Source organism: Schistocerca piceifrons, chromosome 3, assembly GCF_021461385.2.
Source record: "Schistocerca piceifrons isolate TAMUIC-IGC-003096 chromosome 3, iqSchPice1.1, whole genome shotgun sequence".
In the NCBI taxonomy this organism is placed as follows: Eukaryota; Metazoa; Arthropoda; class Insecta; order Orthoptera; family Acrididae; genus Schistocerca; species Schistocerca piceifrons.
Window position 1 is genome coordinate 167,571,362 of NC_060140.1, and position 24,137 is coordinate 167,595,498.

Sequence of the window (24,137 nt, forward strand, 5' to 3'; positions counted from 1 at the left end):
GGCAGCCATCAAGAGGATCCAGAGGAGTAGGGTATCGTTTCTGCTACAGCATGAATAACACTGTCAATAGTATCCTGTACCACTTTGTCAATACCTGTCGCACAACTGGCTGCAAAAGTGGCTGTAGAGGAGGAAGACTGCCAGCCAGCTTTCTGAAGTGGCCAACGTGGAGCATGCTCCAGATATACAAGAGTGGAGAGGGAGAGAATGAAAGGAAAATGGTTGCTGTTACAAAGATCACCATGGACACACCACTGAATCAGTTTTAAGACACTCAGGCTCCAAACTGTAAGATCAATAATTGAGTATGTACCATGGGCCGCACTGAAATGTGTTGCAGCTCCAGTGCTGAGTAGGCAGACATCCAACCCTGACAGGAGGTGTTCTAGTACTCAGCCTCTGCGATATAGTGTTGCAGTGCCACAAAGAATTATGAGCGTTAAAGTCTCCCAATAACAGGAAGGGAGGAGGTAGCTGTTCCACTAACTGTAACAGCTTGTGACACTGGAATGATCCAATTGGGGGTAGATAAGCATTAAATATTTTAATCCGAACTGACAGGTAGACACTAATGGCCAAAGTATCTAGTGCAGCGGTAAGTGGCACCTCCTCATTGGAAGTACCAGAGTGTATAAGGGTACAGAGCCCACCAGACACTTTCTTGACTTGAACATGATTGGTACAGTAGGATTTGTAGTTTCTCAGAGGAGGGATGTGTGTTGCTGTGAACGGTGTTTCCTGAAGTGCTATGCCAACAATGGAGTAAGTAGCCATTAAATGAGGAAGTTCAGTCAGGTGGCAATAGTACCCGTTACAGTTCCACTGAAGGAGCACTGGCATTGATATTAGATTTGAGAAAGTGGCAAACGGAAAAGATGGGTGCAATTATTTCGCTGCCAGGTCGCAGTCCACCTAATTGTGTGATCCGATGTCAGTGTGCATGGGCTCGACTGCTACAGGGATGTGGACCAGAACATTTGAGGCATCAGAAAGTAGTTTATCATTGTGCTTATCGTTCTCATCCCTGTGAGACATCGATTTCTGTGAATATTTCCCCTTTTTATCTTCCAGGAGCGAAGAGGACCATAATTTCCCTCAGCCTGCAGCCCATGGCTGCTGGTCCTTGTCTTGAGATGTAGCAACTTGAGAGGTGTCATTCCTGATGAGGCCAGATGATGACAAGGCATCTTTGGCCTCAAGGCATCTTTGGCCTCACCAATGGTGTGGGAACCACTGGTGCTACAGGTGTAGGGTACGAGGGAACTGACATTCCCCCTCCATCAACTGTAGGGCAAGCCCCGGAATACGACCATGTCCAGGAGAGGCCATGTGAGACCTTACTGCGTGGGTATGAACTGTGAGACAACAGTCTTAAAATTTGAGACTGTATCAGTCGGATGCAGTCTTTCAAACTTTTTCTTCTCATCTTCATAAGACAGGCAGTCAGGCATTTTATACTCTTTAATTTTCTTTTCCCTTTTGAACACTGAGCATCACAGTGAATGAGGAGGATCCAGTTCTGGACATATAGGAGGCTGGTCACAAGCGCTGTCCTCATGGGATGCCCATCCACATGCCTTACAGATAGCCATATCAGAAAAGCGGGAGGATATGTATCCATACCTTAGGCACCTAAAACATCTCATTGGAGGAGGAAAGTAAGGCCTGACAATACACCTATGGACCATGCATGACCATAATCTTCTCAGGCAAAATGTTGCCTTTGAAGGCTATGTCAAAAGCTCCAGTATCAACTCAATTATCCTTGGGTCCCCTCCGGATGTAGTGCACAAAATGGACTCCACACCATGCCAGATTAGTAAGCAGCTCTTCATCAGTTTGTAGTGTTAGGTCCCAATGGAGGATGTTTTTGTTGTTGTTGTTGTGGTCTTCAGTCCTGAGACTGGTTTGATGCAGCTCTCCATGTTACTCTATCCTGTGCAAGCTGCTTCATCTCCCAGTACCTACTGCAACCTACATCCTTCTGAATCTGCTTAGTGTATTCATCTCTTGGTCTCCCTCTACGATTTTTACCCTCCACGCTGCCCTCGAATGCTAAATTTGTGATCCCTTGATGCCTCAAAACATGTCCTACCAACCGATCCCTTCTTCTAGGCAAGTTGTGTCACAAACTTCTCTTCTCCCCAATCCTATTCAATACCTCCTCATTAGTTATGTGATCTACCCACCTTATCTTCAGCATTCTTCTGTAGCACCACATTTCGAAAGCTTCTATTCTCTTCTTGTCCATACTAGTTATCGTCCATGTTTCACTTCCATACATGGCTACACTCCATACAAATACTTCCAGTAACGATTTCCTGACACTTAAATCTATACTCGATGTTAACAAATTTCTCTTCTTCAGAAACGCTTTCCTTGCCATTGCCAGTCTACATTTTATATCCTCTCTACTTCGACCATTATCAGTTATTTTACTCCCTAAATAGCAAAACTCCTTTACTACTTTAAGTGTCTCATTTCCTAATCTAATTCCCTCAGCATCACCCGATTTAATTTGACTACATTCCATTATCCTCGTTTTGCTTTTGTTGATGTTCATCTTATATCCCACTTTCAAGACACTGTCCATTCCGTTCAACTGCTCTTCCAAGTCCTTTGCTGTCTCTGACAGAATTACAATGTCATCGGCGAACCTCAAAGTTTTTACTTCTTCTCCATGAATTTTAATACCTACTCCGAATTTTTCTTTTGTTTCCTTCACTGCTTGCTCAATATACAGATTGAATAACATCGGGGAGAGGCTACAACCCTGTCTCACTCCTTTCCCAACCACTGCTTCCCTTTCATGCCCCTCGACTCTTATAACTGCCATCTGGTTTCTGTACAAATTGTAAATAGCCTTTCGCTCCCTGTATTTTAACCCTGCCACCTTTAGAATGTGAAAGAGAGTATTCCAGTCAACATTGTTGAAAGCTTTCTCCAAGTCTACAAATGCTAGAAACGTAGGTTCACCTTTTCTTAATCTTTCTTCTAAGATAAGTCGTAAGGTTAGTATTGCCTCACGTGTTCCAACATTTCTACGGAATCCAAACTGATCTTCCCCGAGGTCCGCTTCTACCAGTTTTTCCATTCGTCTGTAAAGAATTTGCATTAGTATTTTGCAGCTGAGACTTATTAAACTGATAGTTCGGTAATTTTCCTTACCTAACTCACATCTTGAGGTATGGTCAGAGGGGGAAATGCCATAGGAACATGAACTCTGTATTAAAATCGCTGTCCATTAACTGCTGAGATGACCGTTTTGGCATGGCCACCATTAAATTTGATCTGTTTCATTGCAGATCATCAGCACCAATGCCACTCACTCCGCTCAGAGGCTCTCCCGGTGGGCACCACACTGCCAAATCAAAGGCCCCCTGGCACAGCAGCCATAGCCTGGAGTCCTGGTACCCCAAAAATGGAGATAGGTACCTACTCCTTCACTGACATGGGGAACTACAGCTCAGGCATCGGTACTGTGATCCCTGCATTGTCAGGTGGCTACCACCAAGAGGATACTACATGACAACCCCACCACGACAGACTGGCTACTGCAATGGATCTCGGGTGCAAAAATTGATCTATCTGATTGGTAGGTGCAAAAGATAACAGTGCACAGTGGAGCATTAATGCATCACAGTAAAGCGTCCTTTCCCAAACAGTCCGCACTTCAGTAAAAATGGGAAAGTAGAGGTCAAACACAAAATGGGGACCAGAATTTAAAAAGCCAAAAAACATAAGGGGGGAAAAGCATTAAAAAAGTAAAAAGAGCAAAAACGTAGAGAAGTACAATGAACAGTCAAAATACAAAGGTAAAAATGTGACCAAATAGAGAGACTCCTATTAATCACCTCTTACAACTGGCAAGGAATGGCCACTGGTCTACTCTAGCCCCTGACACTAAAGGGTAAGTTTTTATATTTACTCATATATTTATTATATTTATGATGGTACATCCATGTTTCGTCATCTGCGACAATATTGTAGATGTCTTGGACTGCCCTTTATCATATTTTTCAAGCATAAAATGATACCAATTGATTTTTATTTTCTTTCTTTCTTTTTTTGGCTGTTGTTAGGGACTGTGGTACTCAATGGTCTGCACTGCAGTTGATGCAACATTTGGGTCCCTTTCACGTCACAAAATGTGAGACAAGGAATATCTTGAATCATTTTGTTCACAGTCTTAATGTTTTATTGGGTCACTGCCATTGATGGGTTACAGACAAGTTTCATCTTCAAGAGACTCTTGACCTCTTGAAATTTCACGAAACCAATCTCCTATGCTGGCCCCAGAAGACCCAGATTCACTAAAAACGCATTGCAGAAAACAGTCACATTCTTCTGTATTTAACTCCTTCTTGTAGTCATAATACATCACTGAACAAAAATCATGGCACAAGAGACTCATCTTGCACGTTGTTGTCAGGCTCAGGACTGCCTGCATCCTCACCCACCATTTGCAATACAGTTTGAAATCCAGTGAAGAAACCCCATTGTAATCAGACTTCCAGTTTAAGAGCTGCTGGAGAACTTCAGCACAGCCCACACATACACTTATGTCTATATTCTGCAAACCACTGAAGTGCATGGCAGATTACACATACCACTATACCAGTTATTATGGTTTCTTCCTGTTCCATTCTTGTACAGAAAATGGAAGAATTACTGAATGATGCTGTGTGTGCTGTACTTAACCTTGTCCTCAAGGTCCCTATGTGAGCAATAAGTAGGGAGTTGTATCATATTCCTAGAGTTCTCATTAATCCAGTTCTTGAAACTTTTTAGGTGGGCTTTCTCAGGATCTCTATCTCTCTCTAGGGCGCAAAAACAACTGGGATCACACGCACCCAAGTCAAAACTATAGAACATGAAGACAGAGAGGAGTCCCAATTGACGTAAGAGAAGACAGCTAATAACAGGGACGTGGAGAAAGGGCTAAAAAAAGACACCATACAGAAACGGATGTCCAAAACTAAAAATTAAATGGCCTTTGCCATATTGCTGTGGCAGATAAAAAGTAAGACGCGGTCGACAGCCCGCTTATCATTTGCTAAAACGGCCAATAACTGAGTCGCCAAAACCAAACGGGAACGCAAAAGGTTAAAAAATGGACTTTCCATCAGGAAGTGACTGACACTTAAAACTTGAGTGCAATGTGTACAAAGTGGTGGGGTAGCGCCACTTAGCAAATGACGATGGCTAAAAAGGCAGTACCCAATACTCTGCTGAGTTAAAATAACCTCCTCCTGGCAGGAGGGCCAAGAAGAAGTCGTCCAAGCCACTGGGAGAGGCTTAATAAGCCAGAGCTTATTCCTGTGAAGATAGGACCATTAGCGATGCCAAAGGGACACCACCTCCTGACAGACGGCAACACAGAGATCATCAGAGGGAATATAGGTACTCGCAGGCTGAGGCAGGAGGACTGCAGCTTTGGCAGCAGCGTCAGCAACCTCGTCTCCTGGCAGTCCAACATGACCAGGAACCTACAGGAACATCAGACTGGCTCCACCAAGAGTGAGCAGATGAAAGTTTTCCTGGACTCACTATACTAAGGGAAGGGCGGTGTACAGTGCACATAGACTTTGTAGGGTGCTGAGTGAGTCCGAGCATAGCACACAATTGAAAAGGCTGTGTCACCGGATGTACTCCATGGCCTGATACAAGGCGAAGAGCTCGGCTGTAAATACTGAGGAATGTGCTGGAAGCTGATATCAAAAGACACGGGTGCCAATGACAAAGGCACACCCGACCCCACGGTCAGTATGAGAGCCATCAGTGTACACACAGGTACTATCGCGAAGTTCCATGTGAAGGTCATGAAACTTAAGGCGATAGACCGAGGCTGGAGTAGTGTCCTTAAAAAGGGAATGAAGGCCAAAGTTAGCATGGGCTGCTTCATGAAGCCAAGGTGGTGAAGGGTTCACGCACAATGGGAAAGCTGCAGGTAGTGTCAAGTTAAGCTGCCGCAGCAAGTGCTGAAAGCGGACTCCGAGAGGTAACAGAGAAGGAGGACAAGCCCCATACAGATAATCAAAGGAATCATCAAAAACGGAGGCATAGGATGGGTGGCCATGCATGGCAGACAAACGGCATGCATACCTGCTGAGGAGAAAGCCACGGCAGTAGGACAGTGGTAGTCCAGCAGCTTCAGCGTACAGACTCTCAATTGGGCTGGTGTAAAAGTCACCCACGGCCAAACGGATGTCACGATGGTGGATAGTGTTGAGACAGTGTAAGAGGGATGGGCGTGTACCGCATAAACATAGCAGGATTTTCCTCTGCTACACTCAATTTCAGTTCCTGTCTCATTCACTACGGACTGGACACTACTTTAGTGCCACTAGCAGCCTTTACATGCGACCAAAATTTCTTTGGGTTTCGTGAAAGATCATTTGACAATAGGCTGCAATGGTAGTCACTGAAGGTCTCATGCAACACTCTCTCAACAGCCAAACATGTTCCATTGTGCATATCTCTACCTATAGCCCCATGCTTTGTTTTACACCTATTATGTAGTAATCTGTTTCTTTAGAAGTTTCTTCACAGTGACTGTACACCATGGAGGGTCCCTTCCCATCATGCAGGGCCAACTATTCTTTTAAACTTGAGCTGTAGTTTGTCTACGTGCTCCTGTTCTGTGCTGAAAGTTTCAAGTTCATCATACATTTCTGGTTTCATTGACATTCCAGCATCTTATTGCACTTTGATTAGGTCACTAAATCATCCAATATTAACCCCACAGAAAATGTCCGAAGCTATCTGGAACAGTGGATGAAACATAGGAATCAATATCCCTGCAGCTTGACAGTGCTAAGGATCCCGTCAACTGGTTTCAGCTGGATATGGCATACCTGAAGAAACTTGTGGATTCTCTTCATCATCATATTGAGTCTTCTATCAATGCTAGATGTACTGTTACATAGCTTAGTATGTCGTCTCCCAGGGTTGACCTTTTTTTGCCAGTGTTCTTACTCTAGTTACAAACTACTATGTAATTTTACTACTGATTTCTCTGTAGGACATATTTCTGAAACATAATTATGTGATGTATTGCTGAAATAAAATTCAGTCACAAAACTGAAACAGTAGTGATACCTCAGGGCACAGAAACAGTAATGTCAGATACATGTGATCTTGCAAGGAAGAATATGAGAAAAGCTGCATTATACTTCTAATTTGAATGCTACTAAGAAGAGTATTTCCGACCACGTAATACCTCATATGTACACCAGATTTGAAAAATTAGATAAAAAATTTAAAAAATCTTGTCATAAAAACTCCAGCTCACACAGAGGTTTATCAGTTATCTTTCTTCCTGTGAACCAGTCACAACTGGACCAGGAAAAATGAGGAGTGATAGTGGCTAGACAAAGTACATTCCACCTCACACTATAAAGTGGCTCATTGAGTAAAGATGTAGATTCCATAAGATAAGGAAAGACTGATAGGCAATGTAATGGAAGGTTAGAAGATGACATTCGAAAAAATGTAAGAACAGTATGGATACAATGGTGTGCTTTTGACGGTTCAGCCAAGTTGTCAAATCTACATGTCCAGCAGTGGATGTCAAATGACCGATGATTAGTACAACTACCTTTCCTTTGTAACTTATTTAGTAAAACATTTCTATTTCAACTATGTACTAACTCACCTCATCCGAATCACTGTTATGATGTTTCAATACCATGCAGGAATTAATCTCACTTCATTCTGACTCTCAGTGCTTACAACTGTAATATAACGACTTCAAAGAGCTTGTATGAAGAGAGAAGAACAGAATGAGTATGAATCAAATATTTTCTTCCCTCAATAAATGCAGTACACTACAGGTGGCTCTGACAATGTCCTTTGTTTTGGTGGCTTCTCTTCTGCTGCTGCACGCAATGTGCTGTATAGATCAACACAAAGATTCAGTCTTAACAACAAGCCACAGCAGCTTTCTGGATGAAATTGCCCATTCAGCAATTTAGTGTGCACCAGAATGATGCCAGCCGTGGTGGCCGTGCGGTTCTAGGCACTTCAGTCCGGAACCGCATGACCGCTACGGTCGCAGGTTCGAATCCTGCCTCGGGCATGGATGTGTGTGATGTCCTTAGGTTAGTTAGGTTTAAGTAGTTCGAAGTTCTAGGGGACTGATGACCACAGATGTTAAGTCCCATAGTGCTCAGAGCCATTTGAACCATTTTGAACCAGAATGAGCTTTTGATGCAGATTAAAACCAAATAAAACAGACTCAAAACTTCATGAATATATAATGACCCCTGTATGGTTAATGATATAATTTCAATAAAATGGGAAAATTGGAGACGAATGCCAGAGGCTGAAGCCACGAGGCACTATTCAACATTACAAAATCAGTCCAAGAAATTTTACACAAGAAAGAGCAGACAATGTAGGATGTGAAAACTTATTTCAACATAGGCCTATTCACTGATTCAGTGAAGAGATTCACAGTATTTTCAGTTTGATGGAGAATTTGTTACTGTGAAAGCCCTGTCGATTAATCATGTTTCTCAATATTATATTGTATCTTAATAACATAGATGTAGCAACTTCCCTAGCAACATATTAACTGCAAGTTCTTTCTGCATAGATATTTGTTTGCACAAAATAACTTCCGGTCTGAGAGGCCACGGTTTATGAATTAAAACATTGCCTGATTATTATCTCCCAAATACGGGAGACCCCTTTGAGGTAAAAAGCAACTAACTAATGATAGTTGCGTGGAATATCAAATAACCGAACACAATTATACTATATTGTGAAGAAAGATCACCATATAGATGAAAATGTAGAATTTCGCCAACACTGACACTGAAGAGCATGTGATAACAACACAACAGAATAAAGCATTCTCTATTGAATACATGGACGTCTGTCAAATTTTAACGTCCCACTGAAAACTGTGCAGCAGCTTTACCAGGCTGGATTGGGGAAGTGATGGCTCACAGCTTTGCTACCAGTATTGTGGACCCAAATAGTTGGTGCAGTCAACCTGTCCAATCAAGGCTTAGCTACAAGTCTGTTAAGGTTCAGACGAAAGATTTCTCGGAAGTTCACGATGGATAAAATTCACTGTTACAGAGAATCAGAAACTAATGTTTAATGGGAGTTAGGAGCACATCACAAGCATTTCAGATAAACTAACATTTGGACAGCTGTCCATACCCATAATTCTTGAGGGAGCAAAAAAAAATTGCACCCAAAAGCAAAGCCACTGCACACGCAGATGTAGTTGACCATAGGGAAGATGTGGAAACGACTAGTCAATTTCATCTTGAGGAAATGGTTGTGGCTGTCAGTTACAAATAAGGCTACTATGGCATATGACATATTGGAAATTCCAAGATTGTTTATCATAACTAGCCACATTGTATGGAAGGAACAACTTACAAGGTTTAAAAGCAAGTTTCCTAGAATAAATTTCTTACATATACTATTACACTTATCAGCCATTAGTGATTCACATCTTTAAAATATGTTCTCAATCAAAAGTGACTTCCCATGTTTCAATATTAATGTTTTCTACTTTTGCAGTGGGTCACATACTTGTTTCCAAAATGGCATTCACAAAATTTCCACCGTTTTCACAATATGTAACTTGTTTACAGTACAGTTAAGGAAAAAAAATGATCAAACTACGATCTGTCAAGCATTGTGCGCGACACCAGTAGGAACAGACAAGTACAGTTAATAATTCTTTTAGCCATAAACAAGATAAAAAGACCCAGATGTGCAATTTCTCTCTATATGCAGCATACATTTAGTGTGTACTGTACTGACATAAAAAGAAATTAAACTGTTCCCACAAATATCTACAGTGACAACACTTGAAATTTTATGAATTCAAATAGTGTATTGTGGGACTTTACTGATCAGACTAACAACAGCAAATAGGCCTATTCAACATGTATTGAATTAATTTTGGGTAGTTTCTTCACTCAAGGCATTAATCTTACAACAATGCTTCTAACTCACAGTTATTTTCATGTTTATTTTTATTGTTTCCCCCTCCTTGAAGCGAAGGTCTAATTCTTGTTTTGGATCTTCTTTCTCCTTCTCAATTTCTTCTGATTTTTTGAGCCATTTGAAATGATCCTGTAGAGCAACATTCATATCAAAGCTGTCAGATCTGTCACTAAATCCGAGTCCGATAAAAGCTGCCCTTCCTGTGCAAAAGGAAAAATCAGTTACAGTACTTCCAAACGCAAATAAATACTGCTAATAAAAGAATATTAATTTCGTAACCTACCGCTGTCATCTTGAATTCTAATGACAAAGTAGCGTGAAGAATCTGAAACAGCCTCTATTGCAATTCCAGGATAAGCATCAATGGGGCATTTTGCGAATAATTCGCCTGTATTTTTATCTTCCAGCTTCAAAATACAATCATTTCCTTTCGACACCAATCTCATACGACCTGTCCATTGAGGCTCATTTAGATTCCAGTCAGCTGCCCTAGATGAATAAAGTATGTTAAGGTGTTGCGAAGCAAATCATACCATACATGTAATAAATATTTTACTACTAATTTCAACAACAATAAATCTATAGCTTGTCTGTCAATTCCATTAAGTTTGATCCTTACACATGCAATTCCATAATATTAAACATAACGAATATCAAAACTACAGTAAGTTTTCTCTAGTTTATCCATTTTCAACTGACACAGCTACGAACAGCTCACAAAGAATTTTGTGAATGATTTTAAGAGATGCGCATTAATCATAACATACAGTTTACCTGTAACCTCTATTTGTTGTCCTTGGAGGCAACTTATACACAAAAACTTCTGACTTAACTAACAATACGCTTTCGTATGTATCCATTATATACAGACTTTCCAACACATACACACTACTTCGTATCACTGACGAAGCTTCATAGCTCGCACAGGCGTATCGGAATTTTCAAATATCTTTGCTTATGACGTTGATCTGTCAGACGCGTTTCTCCCAAAGATTACCAAAGCAAAGGGAAGGAAGGAGTGAAAGAAGCTATACTAAATTACTGCGCGAAAGATAATTACATGAATAACTCCACGTGGATCTGTTGTATACTAGTACTATATTGACCTCTAACTTCTCATTTTCCTCCACTGATAAAGGAAAATACGTCTTTTATTTATTTTCTTGCAACAGAAGCAGGGCAGTACAGTACTGCATATAAGCCTAACCAATTGAGCCAAGCACATTTCCGTTGGGAACCGGTGTTTCATTATCTGGGATTCTCCATCTGTAACCACAAGAACCAATCACAAGGAAGCAGGTTCTGCTGGTAGTAATCAACAATGCTGTACGGAAGTTGCTCCCTGTCTCGTCGTAAACTAGTAATAGTATTAGTAGAGTTGTATACACTAATACATGTTGTGGTCTTCAGTTTTAAGACTGGTTTGATGCAGCTCTCTGTGCTAGTCTGTATGTAATATAGTACAAATTAGAAGTAAATAAAGAAGACTTCAACTTATGATTGTTTTTAAATAATTAGCGATAATGTATGCGGCACTACCAAACGATCCATCACCGTTGTTTAGCCACATTTCACCAGAATATATTATAATGTTTCAGAAATAATTTGCAGCATTTGTATTCTGTTTAGCAATCAGAAGATGCTTCCATTATGTCTACCACTCGCAATAGCATTAGAGGATATGTGCTTCCATAACAATTTGGCATTAATCCATAACTCACGAGGTGTTGTCTCTCAGACCACACCAAAAATTTTCGAACACGCTCTCCAAGGTAAAATGCGGCAGAGTGCTTCTATATCTCACCTATACTCCTTAAATCGACAACTCAACAATGTTTTATTGTGGGTTCCATTGCCTCCTTTGTTTGTCACTGACATGTATTGGGGTCTCCCAACTGCACCTCGTGAATCGTAAACTACATTCTTATTTTCTAAGTATTGCACAAAATGTATTTGTGGGGGTGTGTCAATTTTAACAGTCCTAAGTTTGATGAAATTGTTAGTTGTGATATAGATAAAGAAAGAGACGAAGGAATCAAAGTTTTTGCAATAGCAAGTGATCAGTTCTACTGACAAACAGAAGTATGATTCAAAGGAAGAACTCCTGGACAATTGTGTTGGGCACCTTCCTGTTTCTCCAATAAAATACTTGAAGTTTTAGTTAATATCAAATGCGTTTTGAGCTGTGACAAAGGAAAATGTAGATGCCAGCAGTGAATATCAGTTTTGGAGATTTTCTTTTTGTCGTATCTTGTAGAGTTCTTATGTAGAAGTTTAGGCCCTGGAATTTAGTTGTATGTGAGAAATTCTTGTCACAAAGACACTATAATTTTGAGAATATAAAATTCAGTTCTCTAAGAGTTTCTTGGTTTGCAATATTGAAAAAACTGCATGAAAGTATGTGAATTTGTATGATAAAAACTATTCAATGCAATAAAATAAATGATGAATATTTAAGCAACACTGAAATAACTGTAAGAATAGATCTTATATTTAACTTAAAATTTTTTTAAAATGAATTGTCCCCCAACTCTCAGATTAAACATAGGGGTCCCAGAGACCACACCTCACAGTATACATTACAGAAAAGTCACCTGGTAAGTTAATGTTAAAACAGTTTGCAAAGGAAAGGCTCCTTGTACTTAGTTTATTTGTATTTATTTTATTTATAAGGTCGAAATTCAATGAAATGTCTGCAACAGAACTGTCATGCAGAAATCTTATGCACAGTAGATCAATCATCAAATTATGTAATTAATCAATTTAGTGTGTCCAAAATTATTTCTGTATGATACACGCCAACCAGAGTACAAAGATTGAGGCCAAAGATTTGGGCTCCAGTGCGGAAGTGCCGGACCTAAAAAAGGCGGTGCACACTGACATTCCGCTGTGGCAGCAGAATATCAACAGTCGTCTTGCGGAGCTGGAAAACAGCTTGCTGCACGGCGACACACAGGCGTGTGTCAAACAAGGCGTAAACCTGGTAGGAAATATGCGCGAGTCAAAATCAAACAGGCATTACCTTATTTCCCATAATTACAGACAAATGTTTACTTATATATTTTGTATTATTACATAAATAATGAGCGCTAAACAAAATACAGAAAAGTACAGTACATTCTTGCATAATGTTGTAAAATATAGTTCAAAATGTTAGAAGAATAATATCCTAGGACAATCATTCAGCCAAAACTGCTTCAGAAAAAATATTATAGATATTTTTGGCTGCATACAATATATGTAACATGATACTAATATCTAGTTACTAGCTATTAACAAAACACATATGAAAGTGGTCTCGTAAAGCATAAACGGAACTACACGATCTCTTTTTTAATCTTTGTGAATCCGAAAATGTATTAGCTGAGTGGTTTTGAATGTGCTCCTCTTGTTGATAGGTATATAGCCTGCATTACTTAGAAGGACGTTATGTAGACAGCATTCTGCTTTGATGACAACTTCTTTAGCATCAATTTGTAAGTCTGCTGGTCGTAAAAAATTCGCCACCTCTGAATGAGAATTCTGAAAGCATTTACCAGCTTATGCTATGCCCTCCATAGATAGTTTTTTATAAAACGATCTCCCAAGCCTGCTATTTGGGAAAAGGGCACATTAAATAAACCTGCAATTTAAACCCTTCAACATCTATTAACACATGGGGCACACAGGAGCTTGCACCCGTCAACAACTTCAAAGGCAGAATACATTTTCCTATATAAATCAGCGGAAAATGCAGAATTTTCAAAAATAGCTCATCACTGTGTCTGTCACAGCCCCCCACATTGACAACTAAAAAAGTTGTAACCGTGATTAGTGAGTGTAAACAAGGCAATTCAAAAAAGGGTTTTTGAGCAAACAATAACTTGAATTACTCTTTTTAGGACATTTATCCATACATGTTTCCCACAATTCCTTGAAACTAATCTCAACTTTCTTCAGGTGGGTGGGGTAAATACAGTGGCTGTAAAACATTGTTTAGTTGTTGACATACGTTTTACAAAATGGTTCAAATGGCTCTGAGCCCTATGGGACTTAACATCTGAGGCCATCAGTCCCCTAGAACTTAGAACTACTTAAATCTAACTAACCTAAGGACATCACACACATCCATGGCCGAGGCAGGATTCGAACCTGCGACTGTAGCAGTCGCGCGGTTCCGGACTCAAGCACCTAGAACCGTTCAGCTACCATGGCCGGCTCATACATTTTACACTGTGCTGGAGGTATTTGTTCTTCATACACAATAGGAGAGAGCATCTCTTTGGTGTGAATCACAAGTAGTCAAATATCTCAAATGAGATATACCTTCTATAAACTACTATTAATTACATCACTGTAAATAAATACAGCAATTGATCTATATTTTGATTGATAGGTGAAGCTGCAAAGGGAATGTGGAAAAACTAAAGAGACCCCTGTAGTAAACACCCAAAGCTTGTAAGAGGAAGTACATGTTCAGAAATAAATACCAGGATTAGCCATCGACTGGCACTCGGAAATTCTTTGCGACACACTTTCCCATCAAACAACATCGTCTAATGTCGAAGTTATGGCAGAGTTACTGCCTCATGACACAGAGTGCGAGGATGACACATCCAGTCCTTCCGAAGTGCAAAACATATGACAATAAAGTTGAAGCGAAAGGACATAAACCAAGTCTTAGCTGCAGTTTTAAGTTATCTACAGGACAAGGAATTTAAGAAGACACCAAAGCTCAACCATGTAGATAGTTTTCTTTCTGAGCTATGCACATACTTTTAAAACGTTTCCATCTCATACACAAATGATTTTAAAAATGAAATTTTCTCAGTTCTTTGGAGAGGCAGAACTCTACCCATTAGATAAGACATCAAGGGTACAATCTCCTGTGACCACTGCGTCAGAGCGCTCAGTCCACAGGAACACTGTTGCTGAAATATCTAATGATATGAACTTTGTATGTGTACCTTTAGAACTTTCATCAGTGAGACAATTGTATGAGTTAGCACAACGTCATTTTAATTGAATGAGCTGGCAGCAGAAAAAGAAATAATTGTATTTGAACAATTGACAGGAGTTATGATTTGTTGGCTGCTTTTGTGTAATACTCACATTAAATTTTTCATTAATAATTTATTTTATTATTTAGTCATAGACTCATTCTGCAACATTGTGAGCGAAAAGTATTGCTCATCTTTTCCACTCGCTGTCGAAATTTTTATATTTGAGTGTTGGCTCTTATCCCAGCAGCAGTTCTCACTGAATCAGCCAAAAGGAAAGATGTTTAGTTAGAGCCTGGATACACATAATGTGTTATTTGTTTTGAAATGTGATAGTATGAATGACAGGTTTTTATTGTTGTGGCTGAATTTTATTTGCAGTTCATAGTATTAACTGCAATTGTGATACATAGCTGTAAGTGATATGTCTCATAGACTTAAAACATGTAGTTACAAAAACAATAGCTGAAATGATAAAATTAATGAAAAGATAATGTGCTAACCTTAAAAAAACTGACAGTCTTTCCTGCTACCCAATCGGCTTCCTCCATTTTGTTGCAATTTTTGCAGTACCTGATTCAATAAGGTTGTAAAATGTTTATGTTCAGTGGGTGAAGAGCTTCGGTTGGTGGGGCAAGATTACTGGTGAAAAAAGGATTTAAATAATAATAATAATATCAATAAATTTAAACTTGGTTTCAACAAAAAATTATCTCTTCTATTTTCTCCTTGTTTTCTTTGCAATTATGCTACTAAGATCTGGAACAAGGGATTGGCTGACATCAATTTTTATGTTCAAATGTGTTTGAATTCCTAAAGGACCAAACTGCTTAGGTCATCAGTCCGCAGACACATTACTTAAACCAACTTATGTTAAGAACAACACACATACCCATGTCCAAGGGAGAACTCGAACCTCTAGCAGGAGGGGCCACACAATCCGTGACACGACACCTCAAACCACGCAGCCACTCCATATGGCAGCAATTTTTACAGCTTTTTAAAATTAGAATCATAAATACTTGAATGCAATCTAGCTTTCATGCAAGACAACACAGAAAAAAAATCTTTCAGATATGCATATCGAACCGAACATAAAAATTATCTTTGGCAATTCTCCATGCAGGTCAGAAAATTCTTCTTTCTACAAATTCTGGTAGAATTCGAGCAAACTTATGGTTCTGGAAAATAAATCCTTTCGGTGATCATTGGTCTGCAACTTGATTAGTTCAAAATATAAGTCAGGAGGTGCACTTCCAATTGCTATCGAAAAGGGCCTTACAAATACATCAAGTACTGGCTAAAAATGAGTACTTTCCTGTAACAAAGACAAAAACAAATGTTAATAATTTGGAAGTAATGTATAAAGTTGCTTTGAAGAACTAAATGGCGATATGTTTTAATAAGTAGGTACTGTGTTCTATTGTTTTGAATGTAATGGTACACTCCTACCTGTAACAAAATCGACTTTATTTTACTGTTAGTAATATATGAGTACATTACCTAGAATTGTTCACTAAACTCATTTTCAAAGGATTGTAGCACCTTGAGTACTTTTCAAAGTGCTCTCCCTCCCACAGAGACGTTATCAAACAAAACTGTAGTTCCATTTTGAATAAACTAATATTAAAAAAAGATGTTATATTAAAGGTAAAATTTATATATCGCTTACCTAGCTTAGGGAAATGTTGTGTACTTCTCTCTGGAAGGTTGTTTTTGAAGAGATGAAGTTTAAATTGGAATACTTTTACTTTGACAACCATATTGTTGATGAGTTTTTTTATTTCTGTAGTTTCAACTTCGACAATTTAGGATGTCTGCTAAAAATCCTAAAAACCGGTTTCTCATTCAAGGTGATGTAAAAGTGGCTCTGGACATCCTTTGTCTCCCAAAGCTGAGCCACTAAATGACATAGTCGATAAACTCGGGATATCACATTTCCTTTGCTCAACCACTGTACCTCAGCATGTTAGAGGATATCTGGACACCCCTCTTCGAATGAAAGGAAAAATACTTTAAACTCATAATGTATGAGCCTGTGAGAACGAATATAATTGATAATATGCATCACTACAACTTTTGCACAAAGGGTAATTTGATGTGCACAACAATGAACAAAAATAAATGTTACACTTTTCCTTCAAAAGGCCAACAAACCCCTCATTGATGGTGTCAGCAGTGTGGCAATGGGGTTTCTGGGACAGTTGTAATTTATTCAAGATGGTGGACCCTCACTCTCTGGGAAGTCCCCAGCCCATCAGAGGGTCCTCTCACCTTCCCCTGTGAGAAATCCCCAGTCCTCCTCACCCTTTGTAGTGGGACGAAATTAAGCGTCACCCATCCACCAATGTCAGCCCAGTTTGCAGGTGACTATAAGTTTAGTTTAGTTTTGTTTATGTATTTTTCTTAATATTTGTAATAGCTGTGAATTATCTAAAAGTTTTGTATTTTTTTATGTGTTTCATGTACGGAGAGGGCGGCGCAACGAACGGAGACAGCATCTTCGTTGCCGCGACCAGAGAGGAAATTGCTGGCCGCTATACGTCGCGGGTCGACAGCCAAGGAGCAACAGAAGATCCTGGAACCGAGTTGTTGCGTCGTGCTTCTAAAAATTAAAAATGAAATTTTGTACTCTTTTTGTACAACAATGACGTCATATAGAGCGTAATCTTATTGAAAAGTCAGTCATTGTTTGTCAACGGTCAAGTTCACATCTGTATGTGTAGGAAGCTAATAAAATAGTGTATGCTACTAAAGTTGAAACACGTGTTCTGAGGATTTATTTATGAAGAATTATGTGAACGGATTAATAATATATTTGACAAGATTATTGATTCTGACAGCGTTCATCGAAACTTTGAATCTCAAAAGTTTATTTAATGTGTGATTCTGATATCGATTAGATCAAGATAACGTGTGTCAATATAATTTCTGAGGAGAAACAAACGAAATTTAAATCGAAAAAGTTTATGAAAACCAATTGGCCCAAGTGAGGTAATTCTTTGCATGCGTCTCAACTGATGTTTTACAGTTTCGTTCAAGAACCATTCTATGACAATTTAAAAAGAATATAAATCATTTTGAAGTGGGTTGTAACTGACGTAGGTGACGAAGTCTGCACATGGTCATATATCAAACGAAATTCGGTTATAAAAAACTTACGTCGTTACACTACACCGTGGCGACCTTAGAAACAGGACTTGTGTGCAACTAAGGCACACAGGTACGAAACAAAACATCAAGAGTCCTTCGGAAGTCAACGTGAGTTTTCGTGGAGCCTTCACCAGCCAGCGGCGACTTCGTGGGTGTGGGCATCTGACGGAGCGCAGTCAAGCAGTACGGTCACGCAGTTGTTCCACAAGAAGGCCCATCTGTTGGGCAGCAGCTGAATGCTGCAAACCCCGACAACCTTTTTTCTCCCTAAACTAATAGGCCCAGTACGTCAGCTGCGGGGCGTTCCTCCGGCTGGTATTAGAGGTGTTGTTGAGGGCTTCGCCTGTCTACGGCGGTGCCGGGCGTGGTTGCAGCCAGTGACGTTTCCGGTGTTCGACTCAGCGTCCTGCCGGTTGCGGAAGCGGGGTCGCAGCATCTCAGCGGCTGCATCGATGGCTGTTACATCTGCAGCCCATAGCAGCACACTGATCATCGAGAACTACAAATTACAGTATTAAGTGTCCGGTGAGTTTGTTTCAAGTTGGAAGTGGAGTGTTGCATATAGGGAGTGTGCTTTTATAGGATTGTTGATTACAAGTCTGCGTGTGTAAATAGTTAATATCTTACAATAATGTCGGGAAGTGAAATGTCAGACGAAGAGCAATCTATGTCCGATAGGAGCATGAGATCCCTTTTTAGGGCGACCGCTAAATTAAAACAATCTAACGGGGATTTTCTAGCTGAATTAAAACAGTCTAACGAAGAATCTGCTGCTAGATTAAAAGAGGAACTAAAACCGGAATTAAAACAAGCTAACGAAGAATCTACTGCTAGATTAAAACAGTCTAACGAAGAATCTACTGCTAGATTAAAAGAGGAACTAAAACAGGAATTAAAACAGTCTAACGAAGAATCTACTGCTAGATTAAAAGAGGAACTAAAACAGGAATTAAAACAGTCTAACGAGGAATCTACCGCTAGATTAAAAGGGGGGCTAGAAAAATCTGTAGACAGGTTACAGGAACATCTTAATGAAACCAGTCGAGAATTAAGTGATAAAATAGAGCCATCTAAAGTTGAAATGCAGGAAGAATTAGTAGGACTTAGTAATAAGATTGCTGATAATTGTAAAAGGTTAGAAGAACATATCCAGGAATCGCGCGAGGAAAAAGCTCGCATGCGAAACAATATTACTGACTTAACCGAGAGACTAGATAGTGTCACTATCTTAGTTGTAAATGAAATACATAAAAATAACGATATGTTACGAGATGAATTTTCTATGCAAACAGAAACTGTTCGTAGAGAATTATTGGAATCTATTAAAGAGGTCTCTACCAAACCTGTAGAGATTTCTTCAATAGATAATGTAGAATTAGAGACAATAACTCATCGAGTAGAAAATGATCATACTGAAATAGAAAACATGAAATTTTTAATTACCGAAATATGCAGTAACCTTGAGACTTCCAAAGATAATAACATTGACGAAGGTACAGAGCGTTCACATCATGAACACAGAGAAGAATCGATATTACCTAACCGCGTATCCAATACAGAAATGCGAATACAGGAAATTACTAAACAGTTATCGGAATTAGATAATAATGAAAACATTTCGAGTAGTAGAAGCAATAACGTAATCAGAGACAACAGTCGCATCGTGTTTGCTAGCTCAGACGACAACAACACAAATAAAGAAATCATGGCAAGCAAATCCGACGCAACTCCATCTCTGCAATCTAAACAAAATCCAACTATGTCTCTCGCAGAATGTTGGGATGATATAACGACAAAGTCAAATGTAGCAAGTCGATTTCCTGTATTCAAACCAGGAGGTGAACTTCACCCTATAATCTTTATAAAAGCTTTTGAAACATCATTATCTCCTAAATGGAGTAATGAAAAACGCATTCAATTTGTAATAGGACATTTAGAAGCAGAAGCTGCGGAATGGGCAGTACTGCATAGAACTGAATTTAGGGACTGGGATGATTTTGTTAAGCAGTTTAAACAAAATTATTGGTCAAGAGGAAAACAACAACACTTAACTTTAGAGTTGTTAGACCCTCCTCCATATTCTAAACGGTGGGGAGGTTATAGGAATTATTTTGAACGGCATTTAAACCGTGCTACATTAATTGAAGAACCAATTATTGAAAGTCATTTAATACGAGTCCTAATTAGTAGGTTACCGTATTATGTAAAGGAAAGAATGATAGAAAGAGAATGGTCACAGCCATGCGAATTGTTAGGATATTTAGAGCAGTTAGATATACTTAATAGAGAAAGGGAAGACGAGAAGTTTAGATTTTGAAGAAATGACAATCCTCGAAATAATAATAATTCAGAACCACGAAAAGCTAACAACAACAATCATAGCCGGTTTTGTTATATAAAACGTCAATCTAAAGATAAAAAGAGCCAACAAAATCGTGGTAATAACTCTAAAGTGCGGAAATTACACAATAACGATGATGAAATAAATCATCCTCAAGTAATTAATGAAGGTCGAGTGGTAGGTGACTTTATCATAGAAAGTTCGGAAAACTAGTAAAGTCCTTTAGTACGGGTCAACTAAAGGGAACTGTTAGTCAAGATTATACAAGACCCAATTGCAATTTATCATTAAGCTGCCAAAAGGACGGTGACTGGCAACAAGATTTACTTCAGGAAGACAATCAGATAAGGCAGAATATAACTTATAAACCCGTTATTAAAGGTTATATTAAAGATACCGAAGTAAATATTATAATTGATTCGGGTAGCGAAGTAAGTATTTTATCTAAAGAATTATTTCAGCTTAAAAGAAAATATTGGAATTTCCCAACCTTATCTGTAACTGGGGTGAAAATTATTGGAGTTACTGGTAAAAGAAGTCAAAATATTACTGAGGAAATTCATTTAACTTTTGAAATTGCTAAACAATTAATTGCTCACTCTGTACTCGTCATAGCCAACTTAAATGTGGCCATAATTTTAGGTATAGATTGGCTGTGTAAATATAAAGCTATATTAGATTTTAAAGACTCTTCCTTAACTATCCATAAGGAGGCATACGCTTTTAAAGTGAGGTTTTCTAATAATCAAGTACGTGAAAATTGCTACGAATCCTTACAGATTAAGTACGCACCGACCATGAACCTATTAACAGATTTTAGTGATCTTGAGTATGCAGTATTCCAATGTCAGGCTAGTAATAGTATCGAAACCGAAGTGAAAGAAAAATGTTATTCTACGAATTGTCTATCCAAACAAGAAAAGGAAGAGTTGGAATCTTTGTTGTTAGAATTTAGAGCCGTCTTCTCAGATGAACCAGGGAGAATTAAAGATTACGTTTGTAAACTTAAGATTAAAGATCAAAAACCATTCTTTAAGAAACCTTATCTCATTCCAGTACAATTCAAAGAACCGGCTAGTAGAGAAATAAGTAAGATGCTAGGACTAAACATTATCGAACGATCATGTAGCGCTTTTAACAGTCCGTTGTGGGTAGTTAAGAAAGCTACTGGTGGGGTACGACTGGTTCTGGATGCCTGTGAATTAAATAAAATTATAGAGATGGAAAGAGACAGACGTATTCCTATGGAGGACGTACTTCTTAAGATTGCTGGTTCTCGTTATATGAGTACAATGGATCTAACCGCCGGCTACCATCAAGTAACATTACACCCGGATTCACGGCAATATACGGCTTTTCTTTTTGAAGGCAGATCATATCAGTTCCAAGTTTTACCTTTTGGACTTAATATATCAGTGTCAACTTTCATTAGGGCATTAGATTCTGCTTTGGGTCAGCAATTGTTACAAAAGATTATTTTATATGTAGATGATATTTTGGTAGCTACTAAAACGTGGGAGGAACACGTAACGATATTACGGGAATTGTTTAACCGTTTAATTGACAGAGGAATTACTTTAAAATTATCTAAGTCTTACTTCGGAAAGGAGGAAGTGAGATTTTTGGGGCATATAGTGGACAGTAAAGGTATTAGGCCAGACCCAGCACGTATTGAAGCTATTGCTCGATGCCTGAGTCCTAGAAATCGGAAACAACTTAAATCGTTCTTAGGAATGGTAGGATTTCTGAGAAGATTTCTTCCATGGCAGAATATTGTTAACCCTCAATTACTAGATTTATTGAAAGAGAAGTCAGTATGGCTCTGGGGACAAGAGGAAGAGGAAGTTTTTAATAGGATAAAAGGAGCGTTAACCGAAGCCAAAATGTTATACCACCCAGATTTCAATCAGGACTTTTGTATGTGTACGGATGCCTCTGATTATGGTGTGTCTTGTGTAATATTCCAAGGTGATCTGACCAATGAAAAGGGATTATATCGGCCTATTGGATTCGCTAGTCGAACTTTAAATAAACATGAAAGAAATTATTTTGTATCCGAGAAGGAAGCTCTCGCAGTGGTATGGGGTTTTCAACGATTTAGAGGATTATAAATGGGAAGAAAAACAATTGTATATACTGATCATCAGGCTTTAATCTTTTTGAACAATTGTCGGTTACTTCACCATAGGCTATTACGTTGGGTATTATGCTTGCAAGAATTTCAGTACGAATTTAGGTATATAAAAGGATCTCAGAATGTAGTTTCGGATGCTTTGTCGAGGCTTCTCGTAGGAATGGAGAATATTAATATTGCAGAAGAACCAGGAACAAATTAGCATGTTTATTTCCTTTTAACTAAGGAGAACAAACGTAAGGTTAAACGGATAGTAACTGCTATTACATGCAATCAAAGAAATGATGATCAATATAGGAACCTTATACACAACCTTGATAATGGGGACGAAACAGTTAACACCCGGGGCGTGTGGTTATATTTTAACGACTTGTTGTATTGGAAAGCACAGAGGGAACACCAAAGATGGAAAATCTGCATTCCGAAAACTGTTGTGTACGAGTTAATTGCTTATATTCATGAAGGTTACGGGCATTTTGGAATTCATAAATGTATTAAACATCTAATGAAGTATTATTATTTCAAAAATATGTCCCGTATTGTGAGAAGTATTATTAGGGCTTGTGAAACCTGTCAAAAGGTTAAAGTTAATAACAAATCTAAGCGTCATAAATTATATGCTGTAATTCCTCGAGGTCTGTGGGATCTACTGTCATTAGATTTTTTCAGCCCTCTGCCTCGTAGTTCAGGAGGATTATCTTATGTGTTTGTTGTAATGGAATGTTGGTCCAAACATGTGAAGCTATATACTTTGAAACGAGCGAATACAGCAAGCATTATACGCTGCCTCACCCAAAATTACTTTGTTAACTGGGGCATTCCTAAATGACTTATGTCTGACAACGGTAGTGCCTTTATTAGTCAAAGATTTCAAGATATGATAAAACAATATGGAATCAAACATATCTTAATTTCGAAATATCACCCTCAAAGTAATTTAGTAGAAAGAGTCATGAAAGAATTAGGACGATTATGTAGAACTTATTGTGCATATAAACATACTCGGTGGACCAAACTAATGCCTGAATTCGAAAAGATATTAAATGAATTGCCTCACCTAACGACGGGATTATCACCTATAGAAATTTTAGGCAAACGAATTATAGGTGAGCCTTTACTAGCTCCTCTACCTTGGCCACCGGTAAATGAGATCCAACAATGCATTCCAGACGAAAAAGTTTGCGAACAGATTGTAAAAAATGCCGAACGGAGAATTAAAAGTTATAATCAACAGGCTATAGAACCCTCATTTCAGGTAGGAGATCTTGTGTTGGTACGATCTCATCCTAAAAGTTCGAAGATCAATAAGGAATGTAGAAAATTCTTCTTTATCTTTGAAGGTGCATATGTCCAAAGCGTTACTTCTTATGGAACCTTCATCAGGTGTAATTAAAGGATTATATAGTGTCGACCAAATTAAACCCTTCATTCCTAAGTAAGTTAATATTTAGTATATGTTACATATGGACGAGCATTCATAATTTATTCATGTGAAGTTTTTCGTGATAGTTACGTGTTATATTAAAGAAATGACAGGAAGTTTAAACAAGTGTTC

The 24,137-nt window shown here is 38.7% G+C and overlaps 1 protein-coding gene across 1 annotated transcript in view; it reads right to left on the bottom strand.

Annotated features, from left to right (window-relative positions):
* Positions 1 to 10,924, bottom strand: part of LOC124788238 (NECAP-like protein CG9132) — a 30,805-nt gene extending 19,881 nt beyond the window's left edge. Inside the window, exons 1-3 of the mRNA XM_047255421.1 lie at positions 10,750 to 10,924; positions 10,259 to 10,464; positions 9,985 to 10,175 (exon numbers count right to left, since the gene is read on the bottom strand). Coding sequence (XP_047111377.1) covers positions 9,985 to 10,175; positions 10,259 to 10,464; positions 10,750 to 10,835 — 483 coding nt within the window. The 5' untranslated portion in view covers positions 10,836 to 10,924. The remainder of the gene's footprint in view (positions 1 to 9,984; positions 10,176 to 10,258; positions 10,465 to 10,749) is intronic.
* Between the last annotated feature and the right edge of the window lie 13,213 nt (positions 10,925 to 24,137).